The 14028-nt window shown below is 33.3% G+C and overlaps 1 protein-coding gene across 7 annotated transcripts in view; it reads right to left on the reverse strand.

Annotated features, from left to right (window-relative positions):
- Positions 1-9096: 9096 nt before the first annotated feature.
- LOC129247695 (tropomodulin-like) overlaps positions 9097-14028 on the reverse strand; it is a 63320-nt gene continuing 58388 nt past the window's right edge. For all 7 annotated transcript variants that reach the window (XM_054886959.1, XM_054886967.1, XM_054886942.1 and 4 more), the window contains one exon: positions 9097-10854. Coding sequence is in view for 1 of the 7 variants with exons in the window: in XM_054886984.1 (XP_054742959.1) it covers positions 10793-10854 (62 nt within the window). In the remaining 6 variants the exon portion in view is untranslated. The remainder of the gene's footprint in view (positions 10855-14028) is intronic.

A 14028-nucleotide genomic window follows, 5' to 3' on the forward strand; every position in this document is an offset into this window, starting at 1 on the left:
TTGTTTATCAGATAACCAGACCAGTCCGAGATATGGATGAGAAATTACCCCACACGTAAGAAGTCTTTCAACATCAACTCATGAATGACAGGTGAAGAAAATAAAAGCTTTGGTGTTCAAAAATCATTAGATTCTGAAGGATACTGTTAACCCACCGTCCGTCCGGCTACTTTTTATTACCAATATCCATCGTGTGCGGTCCTTTACGACCCCAAATTTTAAATAATTGCATAAATATTATATTTCAAAATTTGCAAAAATATTTAAATTTAAAATTTAATATTAACTTTCTTTAACCAAATTTTTTTTAGATATATTTTAAATAAAAAACACATTCTGTTACTTAACAAAAATGAATTATTCATATTTAAAGCGTCCATAAATTATGCGAAATCTTATATTACTAAACAATCAACTGTATAAACAAAAAGTTCAGAGGAAAAGAATTCATTTATATTTTATTTCTATAACTTTAACTTTTTCAAAACTAAAAGAGTTATTAAAAACAAAAGCAGTGGGAAAAGCAAAAACAAATATAAAAATACTATGGCCAAAATTTAATACTTTTACTCTAAGCATTCCACGAAAGTTGTTTGGCAGTGATTTGGACAAACAGTTTTTTTGTTTGAATGGGCACATGTTTTTAGAGAATATACAAGCTTGCCAATGCTTTTTTTGTTCTGGTTCTGGGATATTTTCTTGTTCGTAAGAGCATTGTGTAAAACGCTGAATGGGAAACCGCAACTCCCGAGATAATGTTTTAATTGTGCTTTGACAAACAAGATGAGTTTCAATCATGATTCAATTACTAATGGTTTGCTCAGTAGGCAACTTTCTCGTTCCCTCTTGACAAATCGGCTCCCTTAGCAAGAAATCTAGAAATTTTGAGTAAAAGTGGAGGAAAATCATTGCTATTTGATTTTTCCTATTCGCTGACATTTAAAATTCTGCATTCGAGAAGTAATTGTCGCAAGTATTTTATTGAATTCGAATTATTTCATAAAGAAATTATAATTTTACATTGATTAGGCTAGTTCCGTGCTGATTTGGGGTTTTTCCTGCCCAGTGTAGCGACACTTCCTTGGCAAGTGCGTCATACAGACATAAACACGTAAGTTTAAACCAGGGGCCAATACACTGTGTTACTAAATATTTAACAAGTAAACCTTTTTGCTTACAGGTTTCTAACTACCCAACTACAGCGCCACTCATACCTAGTTTACAACCCATATCTTAATTGGCATGTATAAATGTATAAATTATGCGTTATTTTTTTGTCGCAAAAATAGTAATTGTTTGTTTTCTATTTTATTTTTTTTTTTAATTTTTTATTTTATATATTTAATATTTCTATGATGCTATATATAAATTAGCTTTAGTAAATGAATGATAATATAAATATTATGTATGGGAATAAGTTTCCGCCCTCGTGAAAGAGGTGTCGCTGCTGATACTATTTTTGTTCTACGTTCGCCCCAAAAACAGTATTTGCGTAAAGTTATATTACCTTTTAAAGAAAAGTGTAGCTGAAACATGTCGTACATTGATCAATATTTACGATAATCACGCTCCATCAAATACAACTTGTGAAGAGTGGTTTCAACGCTTCCAAAGTGAAAATTTCGACATGAGTGATAAAGATCGCGAAGGAGTACCGAAAATATTCGAGGACACTCAACTACAAGAATTATTGGATAAAGACGCATGTCGAATCCTTGATGGTATGTCTAAAGAGTTTGATGTTGACAGATAAATCAGCGGTAAACGTTTGCACGCAATAGGAATAGACCAGAAAGCAGGTAACTGGGTGCCACATCAATTGAGGGAGAGGGATATCGAGAACGTTTGGTGACGTGTGAGATGCTTCTTGAACGGCAGAAAAGAAAAGGTTTTCTGCATTGCATCGCCACTGGCGATGAAAAATTTATCTATTATGATAACCCTAAGTGGCGAAAATGTTGGAGCCTGCTAGGTGAACCAGGTCCATCGACAGCGAAAAAAAAATATTCATGCTTCAAAGGTTATGTTGGGCATCTGGTGGGATCAGAAGGGTGTCATCTATTAGGAACTCAATAAACCATCTGACACCATCACAGGCGCTCGTTACCGACTGCAGCTAATACGTTTGAATCGAGCTCTCAAAGAAAAGCGATCGGAATGGGACGGTAGACATGATGAACTGATTTTTCTGGACGTTTTTCATGTGACGATGATGTTTACAACATCATTGTTGCGCAAAGTTGAGAGTAGCAGTCTGGCAACTATCACTGTCACTTTCTACTGAAAAAATTGGGTTATTTAATTTCGTTATTGCTTGTTATTGTCAATTATTTCGTCATTTTTTTCTCTTCAAACGACCGCAAAATGTGAGCTTCTTGTTGTCCAAACAGTAGTAAGTAACGAAGGAGCGATGTTACATAAACCGTCACTTGCAGCGAAAAACTATCCTAAGAAGTTTATAGTAAAACGAAAGATAGCTTTTATAATAGCGACGCAATAACTGAGGGAAATCACACAGGATATGTTAAGCCTAGCATCACGTAAAGCTAAAGGTTGGACCGTAAGTTAATGCGTAGAATAAGATGCATTATTCATTTTTTTTGTTTTCACTTCACGCGACGGATGCCGGGTGAGCATTTCAATTGGATCAAGCCAAACTTCTTTGGAAGATATTTTGTGTCTGAAATCTCATTTGGTGCCATGCACCAACTTACACTGCGTTCCTTCTTCGAGAGTATATAAAAATATAACATATAGAGTTTATGTATTTGATATGATACCCTGTAATTTTTTTCTGTTTGCTCGAGTCAAGAACCACTACGGGGAACGCGTTTTAACAGCCGAAATAGAGTTGCAGAAAAGTTTCGGAGGCTGGATCAAACGCTAGCATAAGTGCGTTGCAGTTGTTGGGAAGTATTTTGAAGGAAATAATATCACTGTTAAGGAATAAACTTGCACTTTGAGTTTTCTGAATATATTCCGCGAACTTTTTTATCAAGGTGGTGTGTACTCGTTCAAAGCTATCGAAGAAGTGCTGAAACAGAACAAACTTCCCCTTCTATTACCCTGAGCAATTCACTAATCACAGGTTCAAAGTCACAAAAACCTTGGTATTCGGGAGCTGGCAGTACGTACCCGTATTTTTAATTTCCTTTTCAAACAATTTGTTTTTGTTGTAATCAATAATTGTATCAATAATAGTCAATTGATATTTATCTTTCCAATTTTCCACTTAACAAGCGAATAGTGACGAAGCAGATTTTGAAAAGTAAATTTTTCTTTAAAATTTTATAAATCAAAACAACAATAGCAACACTGAATGTTTATGTTAAAAATTTTCACAAATGTGTATATATTTAGTATTTATCATTGATGCATACACACATACAGGAATAATTAACATATAGTACATACAATTAAATTGATAAGTCTATAAAAATGTGTTTATTTAGCTGACTAGAAATCATATCTGGTGAAGTATCATTTATCAACTCGAATGCGAAGCCCCGTTGGCAAGTTTATGCAAATAAACCATGTGTGAGTAAGTGCATTTAGCCTTTTTGTGATATACCTACATATAAATAAACACATAAATATGCATATATACATGTCTATTGTCGAGTCGATTATCGAACTTATTTTCTTAATGTTTATTTCGTTTAGTCATTTATTCTAAAATTATTTGTTATTCCAATAAAGTAATCCATTGACCGAAAATTTTAATTATTGCACAATTAATTCTTCATATATCCGAGTGCGCTGATGCACAAGGGTATTTGCTTTTGACACATATGGGCATATATTCACCAAAATGATCAGATTTACGGAAACAAATTTTGAAAAAACTTGAAAAAGTACTATTGAAATTGAACCCAAAGGTTAAAAATATACCCTACACTGCACCAAAAGCATCAAACTTTGAATTTGATGAAACTGTACAGCCGAAAATGGCAGAATTGAATGTGATAATATCAGATGTTTTTTTAAGGGCTTGAGAACTTACAATGATAATACGAAACAAAAATATTGATGGAATGCATGTTTTTATTATAATCTGGGAGATAATTTCATGGCACATACATACATATGTATTTTTGGAATTTGATATTCGGCATATGTATGTCCGCTGCGGCTAAGAGTTACATGGTTCATTCGATTAGTCGAATATTTGACTACTTTTCCCAATAAATCTGAATGTCGTTATTATTCAAACGATGATCACTTGGTTTCAATTATTCCATGAGCTGTATTTTATAGGCACGTAATAGGCACGTTCTTTACGTAAAATTTTCCACTTAGTCAAAGGTCAAAGGACAATAAGTTGAGAACGATGACGAATTCACATTTCGACGTCTCTTAAATACTTCTCGAACAGATTTCTTTTTTTTTCAAGCAAATTACCGCAATTTAGAAGGGTTGTTCTAACGTTAAACAATTTATGAGGACTTACCAAACCTTACTGAACAGAAATGTCAACCCAGTTTGCTATTCTCAGCTGTCAAAACATAGTTATCGTTATCGATAGTTCTCATGTAGATAAAAAAATACCCAAATTGAAAGCTTCAATCTTAGCACTTCGTATAATTTCTGATAGGACAGCACAAAGTGTTACCAAAATCTTCGCGATCTTGGTGCTTTATTTGGTTACAGACTTTCCTTCGATAGCAATATAAATTTCGTCAATGCGAAATCGTATGCTGTACTGAACTTTGCGTTTCGTAATTGGACGAAATTTTCCATATAGAATGACAAATATAGATAATTGAACGAAAATATCCATATATTTATATACCTTAAAACGGTACCGTACACTTTTCCCAATCCATTTTTCCCAAAAGTCATTTTTCCCAAAACTTTTGTTCCCAATAAAATAACACCCAAACCAATTTTCCCAAAACCATTTTTCCAATTCAATTAAAATACTATTTTTCCCAAACTTGTTTTGGGGGAAAAATATGTCATTCAAAATTTGAATGAGGTTGCTAGGCAACGTAGATAACTAAAATGACAGTTGTTTGTTTACGTTCAGTTTGACAATTACAATTTAAAAAAAATTTCTAGTATCTAGAGGCTGATTTGATTGCATAAAACGTAAGTAATTAAGTGTTTATAATAAAAAATAAAAAAGTAAATTATAAGAATCAATAAATTATCTTTTTTCAGTGTTTTAATGTCTGTACCAGAAATCGTTGTTTCTTCCAGAGGTCGTAGGAAATTGTTGTTGAAGGGACACGTTTATTACAGACGAGATTCTTACAAAAATAAAACTTATTGGTATTGCAATAAAACTGATACTTGCAAAGCCACTGCAATAACAACAATTGACAGGGGAAATGTAATAACTATATAAAAAAAAGTGCGCACTTTTTTTCTTCAGTTACGATAGAATCCACCGTATTTTTGCGTAGAACTCCTTTTCGCGTGGGCGGCCTTCGGCCGCGCTTCAAAAAAATAACCCTCATCAGTCCAACTCCGGCTACGCAATCCACCGTATTTTTGCGTAGAACTCCTTTTCGCGTGGGCGGCCTTCGGCCGCGCTTCAAAAAAATAACCCTCATCAGTCTAGCTCCGGCTAGGCAATCCACCGTATTTTTGCGTAGAACTCCTTTTCGCCTTGGCGGCCTTCGGCCGCGCTTCAAAAAAATAACCCTCATCAGTCCGACTCCGGCTACGCAATCCACCGTATTTTTGCGTAGAACTCCTCTAAAGAATTTTTACACATTTTATAATTTTTATATCATTAATAAATAATTTTTTGCTCTTTGGAAAAAAATGTATTTGGGAAAAAAGTCTTGGGAAAAACAGTTTGGATGAAAAAATTTGGGAACATTTGCCTTTGGGAAAAGTAAGCATTGGGAAAAAAGTTTTGGGAAGAATGGATTGGGAAAACTGGTCGGCAACGCCTTAAAAATAATATTCACAAATTTTGTCCACCTGCATCCTGAATACGCTGCATTTATTTGGATACCGAATACTAAACTCTTTATAGATAGAATTGCGCGAGCAAAAGGTATTTTTTAAATTTGTTCTTCGGTTCCTGAAGAGCTAATTATTATATGTGAAAAATTATATCATTTTAGACATTTAAATGATGATCATACGAGCACGTACACTTAAAATCCGACAGTCGATACATGAATGCCTAATTTTTGAGAACGTCGAAATATTGATGTTGAAGGTTGTTCATTGTAAGAAGTAATTGCTGCGCTATAGCAGCAATATTCTCTACATAACGTCCAATTTTTGGTCTGTGAGTCCATTTTCTATTCTCGACAGAGCCAGAGCTAGTTTCTTGAAATTTTTTCACCAACATTTGAATTATCGACTCATTCGGACGATTATTTTCACAAGTCACAAATTTTGCGTTATGTTGTTCTTAAACACACACCATTTTCATAATAAATTTCAATCATTTTACCGCATTATTCACTACTGACATCTGGTTGCCATTTGTGCCTTTTGAAATACCGTTTATTACTCTTTTTACAATTGTTATTCCAAATTAATTAGGGATTGTAGATAAATGAGCCGTTTATTTTATATGGAGATATTTCAGGTTTTGCACTTCAATAATTTGAAAAATATGGATATACTTGTATGTTATTACACTAGTATTTTTCAAAACATTAAATTGCTTTAAATTTATAATGTCATCATTTTTTTAATGTGCTTAACCAAAATTTATACTTTTAATGACTTCAGAAGGATGTACACTACTTTCAATGTCAGCAAAAAGTAAAAATCTTAAATTTTCAGAATATTAACCACGGGATCTCAATTGAAACAAACCAATTTCGTGAAATTTGTATAAAATAGTTCTCAAAACACGTTTTCTGAAATTGGCACGCAGCATAACTCAAACAATTTTAAATATTTTTAATCAGGTTTTTCACAACGTCTGTATAATAACCTTCTTAAGAGAAGAGCGTGGGGGATTTTCGATAGATTAATTTAAACGATTGTTATAATTATTTAAGTGCCGTTTTTTTAGTCCAAAATAGAGTTTTTTCCTTCAAATGCTTGCTAATTCCACAAAAATAAATATTTTTTAAATCCCCTACGTGTTTCTCTAGCTATTCTTATCTAGATTAAGAAAAAAAATGTTTCTTTGTGCCAGATTAAAATTTGCACCCTCTGTGCTGCGTGCCGCGGAGCTCCTTCAAGAGAAACCACATTACAAAAATGTCTCCAATGCCGCCATTTTGTATTTTAGTATATAAGTAATAACTTCCCAAATCAGAATGATTGTTTCCCCTTTCCTTCTATACAAAAAAATTCTTTAAAAATCATGTTTATTTTACGCGTGTACAGTGGTGTTACCCCTTAAATTCTTGACTATACTTATGATTTAGCTTTCATGAATAACGAAAGTGAACGTCAGCCGGCACACCCGCGGTGGGTGTGATAGTGGGAGGGTACGAAAAGTGTCGAAAAAAATGTCTACCAACTCATTTTATACCGGCTGAAATTTTTTTCATGTATTGTTGACATTTAGTAGAATAAAAAAAAAATAGTCAGCTGCGCGGTAGAGGGGGGAAAACACGTCAGCTGAACGGCGAACTTGTAAAAAAAATTGAAAAGAAAAACTACTTTATGCCGATTGAAATTTTTTTACATAATTTTGGACACATAAAAAAAATAAATAATTGGCGCGTACACTTCTGTTAGGTGTTTGGCCGAGCTCCTCCTCCTATTTGTGGTGTGCGTCTTGATGTTGTTCCACAAATGGAGGGACCTACAGTTTCAAGCCGACTCCGAACGGCAGATATTTTTATGAGGAGCTTTTTCATGGCAGAAATACACTCGGAGGTTTGCCAAAATGTTTTTATTAATTTTGCTTTCACCGAGATTCGAACCAACGACCTCTCAGTGAATTCCGAATGGTGATCACGCACCAACCCATTCGGCTACGGCGGCCGATGGACACATATGTAAATATAATAATGATGGTCAGCTGCGTTTATAGCGGTGGGAAGACCGTCAGCCGAAGCAAGAGTGTATCATTGCGTTCATACATCTCGGCGGCGCACGGAATTTTCAAATGAACTTACACCGCTAAACGGCTCAAATAGTTATTCACAGTGGAGAATTGAACAATTCGACACTTCCAATATATCCAATATCGTTTCTACGACAGTCGGTTCTACGTTACCGCAACGACCCGGATTTATATCCGGCCAAGGACTGTCACTCCAGCAGCATTCACCGTATGTAAGTATGGGCAATGTTTATGCTGCTACAACAACAACAACACTTCCAATATGATCGATTGTGATAGTCTCTTGGCAATCGTTTAACGATTACTAGTCGGGGGTGTAAGATAGCCGTAGCCAAAATGCCGAAAAAAACAAAAACACATAAACTAATTATACTTTTTAAGCATTTTTTATTTTTTATTTAATTTTTATTTTACATTATTCATTAATTTATAAGCATTCATCATTAAATATATATAAAGTTTATATTATTACACTTTACAAATTTGCATTAAATAGTAAAATCATATATTCAAACATAATTCAGTAATAATGTTTCATTTAAGACGTCATCTATGTGGATGTATGTAAGTAGGTCGATTGTAAAAAATGTTTACTTGTATTTTATTATCATTATAAAATAGCATAATAATCATTTTTATTACGTTTCATTTTCTTTACTTTTACATTACAAGAGTAAATCGATTGGATAAGCGAAATTTATGTACCTATGTATGTAAGATGGTAAGTGTTAAGAATGAGCAGAATAAATGTAGTTATTTGCATACAAAGTACAAAATGTTCTGCGCTGCTTTTACGTTTATATGCATATGTGGGTGCAGAGTGCAGTTATTTTGTTTTTGCATGGGTCTACCACACACCCATTGATTAAAATTTGCTATGTTAAGTCTTTGCAGTGCAATTAAACAGGTGTTGCGTGACACAGGGCTGAATGAATTTAACTTGAAGCGGAATTCTAAATCTATACACAAAGCTGATAAGGAATTCGCGCTTCCGACATTTTGGAGTTGTGTGAATGACTTCGCTTGAACCGTAGCGTGTTTTGTTTTATATTTTATTTATTTTTTAATTATTTATTTAATTTTAAGGAAAATTTATGTTACTCATTCCGCATGCGATTTACATAATTGTCTTTTTTGTTCGTTTATTTTTTTTTTTTGAGTGTTGGCCTTTACTCAATTCAACTTCTTACCTAGAAAAAGCCTGCAACTGCAGTTTGTTAAATATTTAAAAAATTTCTCATCTTTTCACTTCACAAGCGTACCAATTGAAATTTCAACAACACCAATTTTTTTTTTTACATAACTTTAATTTTTTACAAACTTTTCAACAATTATACATGCATACATATATTTATTGTTGACATAGTTTTCTGCGGAGTATAGTTGAAGAACAGGCGCACACATATTTGCTAAGTAATTGAAATATATAATATATTTACGACATTTCACTTGGATTCCGCAATTCCGGTGCATGACACTGCAGAAAAACCCAGATAAATATATTAGTATGGCTGTTGATAAGTAAGCATTTATTTCCTTATATTTTTGTAGTTTTGCGCTCGTATAATTTTCTACTTCACTCTTTCCTTTCTCGTTGGTATACAATTAACTCTACACACATTCATAAGACGCTCTTTGCCTTCCGTTTTTGTATTTGATAAACTAACTTACACATGCATGTAGTACATTTACTGGCAGCATTGGTTACAAGCCCCACAAGAACAAGAAGCAGATTGTTATATAACAAATCATTTGATCAACAAGCAGTTTGCTATTGCTTTCCTCCTGGCTTTCTTTAAGGATAACATGAAAATATGGAGTATACTGTTGTGTACAAACGATGATCTATGCTCTCTCTCTCTGCGTATGCACTTTTTTACTTAAATCAGTGATAATGTAAATATTGAAAAGAGTAATCTCTACCTTGCATGCAGAGCGTTTTTTCTAAATGTTAAAGTCATTTTGGTCAGTAGAAGAAAATATTTTCTTGTGGGGCAATTATGACTTGCTTATTGCGTGCATTCGCCCGCTTGTGTGTGTGGGTGAGTGTGTTCGCTATTTTTTTTTTTTCTTTTTTATAAAATTAGTTTTTGTATAATTTACGAATATTACTTTTTTGTAAACATAAGACGCGATAAAGTAAATACAATTTATAATCAAATTACAATTAGACAAAAAATTAGCTGAGACAAAAATATTTACCTCAACAATAAGCAATTTAAATAAATAAAACTGGTTATAAGCATATGCATGTATGTATGTAGTTATGTACTTGTGAAACACATAGTTCGATAAAATTGAAATATAAAAGAGTAACATTTAAAATGTATTAAAACAAACATTTGCAAATAAGTATGCAGTAATTGCGCTTGTATGTAAGTAAGTATGTATGCAATAAAATAAACATTTACACAATAAAATTAAGATGTACAATGCAATAAAAAGCACTTTTGTTGAACACGTTTATTAACATTATAATTTTTTTTTTTAATATGCAATATTCAGGCATTTGCGCTTTTTGTTTTTTCTATTAACCACACATTGTCCTTTTACAAACTTTATCTAATTATATTTGAATTATAAATGCTACATTGTATGTCACTGTATGTTAGTAATAGTGTCCAATTATAATTCGTAATGTTGCAGTTTGTATGTATGTATATGCGTGCATATGTGCAGTTGAATCCGTAAGTGCCTCGGCCACACATCCCACTTCCACTTCCATTTCCACTTCGTGGGGTTGCTGCTTGATTGCTTGCGTGCTTTTCTGTTAGATCTACAACTGTCTGCAATTTACTGCCAGGCACCAATAGTGTAGTTGCGACTGAAGTGACCCAAACGTCGTAGGCGGCCACCTGGGAAAAGTGCAAAAGTTAGTATATTTCTTCATAGACAATTATATGCAGAAAGTAAATTTTATTTTAGTAAAAAAAGGTAGGAGAAAAATCACTGTGACGTACATCGACAAAAACTGGGCAGATAAAGAAAATACGCATACCTAAATTTGCTATAATAAGTTCTAAAGCGCGCATACTTGTTGTTGTCTGCTCTCGAAGAGATTTTGTTCCTTAATGCTACCGTTATACTAGAGTTTATAAATTTATATCTCTCTTGAAAGTTTCATTAAAAACTACATAGTTGAGTGCTCTCAAGATACACGCCACTATATTAAATTATACGACTGCTAATTCTATGCAAATAGTTACAGACGCATTAGAACAACAAGTGACGTCATTGAAGTAGATAACAGATAACAGCCAACTCTAAGAGCTTAAGTACATAAATATTTTTTGTTTTAAGTGAATCGTACTATTAGCGCACGTTTATTAAGAACGAAGCCAACTTTCCGACTATAGCCTCTTCAATAACGATTGAGAAGAAAACTATAAACTAGAAACTTACACTTGTATAATACATGCAGTTGGGATTATATTAAAAGTAGTGACTTTGAGGTTCATTCCTGAATGATCCCCTATCAAGTACTCGGTTACCATATTGCTGATTTTACAAGGGTTGTCTTTATTTTGTGCCTTTGCAACAATAGCTGTGTTGAACTGTATTCCGATATTTGTAGCGAAAAATTTGGCACTTTTTAGCATAAACTTACATAAAACATTTGCACTCGCGAGTTTTATTTGTTCTAGTTTTTAATGAGTTTTCAGTTTAATGAGAAATTCACTCGCTGAGATTCTAAGCACATCTACGACAGCGTAACAGGTGACGAGTCCTGGATCAATGCATATGAGCTGAAAAACAAAACAGCAATTGTCAGCTTGGGTATTTTAAGACGAGCTTAATCCAACAAAAGTTGTTCGCAGAAGAAGCGCTTTAAAGCAAATGGTCTCTGTTTTTTCTGAAAATCTGATCATGTCGCAATTGTACCACTAGAGAAACATAAAACAACTTGTTTTACCAATCATCCTTTATCAGGAAATTGCGAGCTCTCACGTAGCGGCTCACTCGGGAGAGTTTTTGAGCACTCAAAAAATCGAATTAATGGATCATCCGCCTTACAGCCCTGGTTTGGCACCAAATGACGTCTTTTTCTTCGCGAACATCAAAAATAAAATGCGAAGAATGCCTGAAGAAGCTGTTAAAGCCTTTAAACGGCTCCTTTTGAAGGTATTTACAACTGAGTACTTTGAAAATCGATTCAAGCGATTGCAGAAGTGCTGAAAAACGATAAATCCTTTTTCATTATCATTTTACGGTTTTTTCATTATTGGACACAGATTATAAAAGGCAACCCTTGTATCCTTTTCACTACGCTACAATTTCTGAAACACATTAGATCGAGAATTCCAACAATATACGAAGAATCCGAGGCTTGATACACTGATGAATGTTTTGACTACCGAGTCATAAATATATGGGGATCTAAGTTATAAAAGTCTGCCAATGAGTACATACCATTTATGCAAAGGCAAATGGGGTGAGAATAAATTTTATATCGGATAAATAGACTCTGTTCAAACAGTTCAATTACCTGAGGCAAGGATATTAAGCTTTAAATTGCGTCATTGAGTTTGGTGTTCACACACATACAATCAGTGTTTGAGAAAAACTTATGAAAGTTAAAACAAGTTTCATTAATTTCTAATAGATATATTGAACTAAGCCAGTCAATACAAAGGAGTTTTGATTGCAAACTGGCATTGTTCAGAAGAAAAGGATAACTTGATAATTCTTCAAAGTTTAAGGTGGCAGCAGATAGCATTAGAACAAAATGCAACTCAATTCTGTTGTGGGAGATGGTAAATGAAATTAAAATGAGTTTAGTTTATTGTGGAACTTCCTTTATTATAGAATTTGTTTCAATTTTGTGCGCCATCGTTGTTTTCTTTTTTTTCTACTTAATTTTAATGTCTTGCGTTTTATGATGTTGCGTTATCCTTTGAACAGGCGATTTGCTCTTGTAATTGAACAGACTTCACAGAGTTGCTTAAAGAATCCGACACAAATTTATTAATACTTAATTGGCAACTTAGTTGGCAGTACATATGTATCTGTCCGTTGGAGGTCTCAAAATGGTATGTAAACGGCGCTTTAGTGCTACTTGGGGAGTGCAGACTGGTACTTCACCTACCTACATAATTGGCAAATAATAATTAGATTTTTTTAAACAAATTGGGTTACAATTCAGGCTTAAATTGCTGAAATGGTCTTAATGGCCAATTAGAAGGCCGTTTGAACATAGTCTTAAGCTATACAAAAGTCTCATACTCGCAAAAAGTTAATTGCAAAAATTCTTCTGAACCCATCACAAGGTAAAGTTGTGATTGGACTCAAAACATGAGTGCATTGAGAGTTTCAGTTTTAAAATTTTTAAATGAAATTATTTAAATTATGCATCCATTACTAGCGCTCTTAATGAAATTAATGTAATATTTAATCATCTTAATCTTGATGTCGTCCTTTCTTGGTCTATTTTCTTATCTCTCTTAGCTAAGCTGTAATCGAATTTCGTTTAAATCTTATCTTTGAATTTTATATTCAACTCATTTTTCACTTCTATCGTATGCAAGGTTTTGTACCGCATACTTAGAAATAAAATGAAATGAATTGAAAAAAAATACGGCAATCCTGTATCGAAAAACGTTGTGTTTTAAATTTTAAATAAATCTAAATAATATAAATATTAGATTCTTTCTTTCCAATTACTACTTAAATTTATTTAGAAACAAAATATAAGATTCGACGTGCAGTTGTTTTCACTTGTAAAAGTTGTTTACCAAAAGCTCCTTTTGAAAATACTTGGAGTAAAAACAAGTGCTTGACGTTATTGTTTTTGTGTGCGTTGTTATCACAAAATTTAGAAAACCTCATAGATAAATACTTGATATAATTTATGTAAATATAAGCGACTTTTGGTTGAGGTATAGAGAAAGTGACACTCTTAGCTACAGAGATACAGGCGCGTCAAAAGACTTTCTCAAATAGGAATTTCCTTTTCTTACTTATAGATGCATGATTAATGCTTTTGAAAAATGCGACAAATACGAACAGATGATGACAAATACAAATGTATT

Source organism: Anastrepha obliqua, chromosome 1 (genome assembly GCF_027943255.1).
Source record: "Anastrepha obliqua isolate idAnaObli1 chromosome 1, idAnaObli1_1.0, whole genome shotgun sequence".
Lineage (NCBI taxonomy): Eukaryota > Metazoa > Arthropoda > Insecta > Diptera > Tephritidae > Anastrepha > Anastrepha obliqua.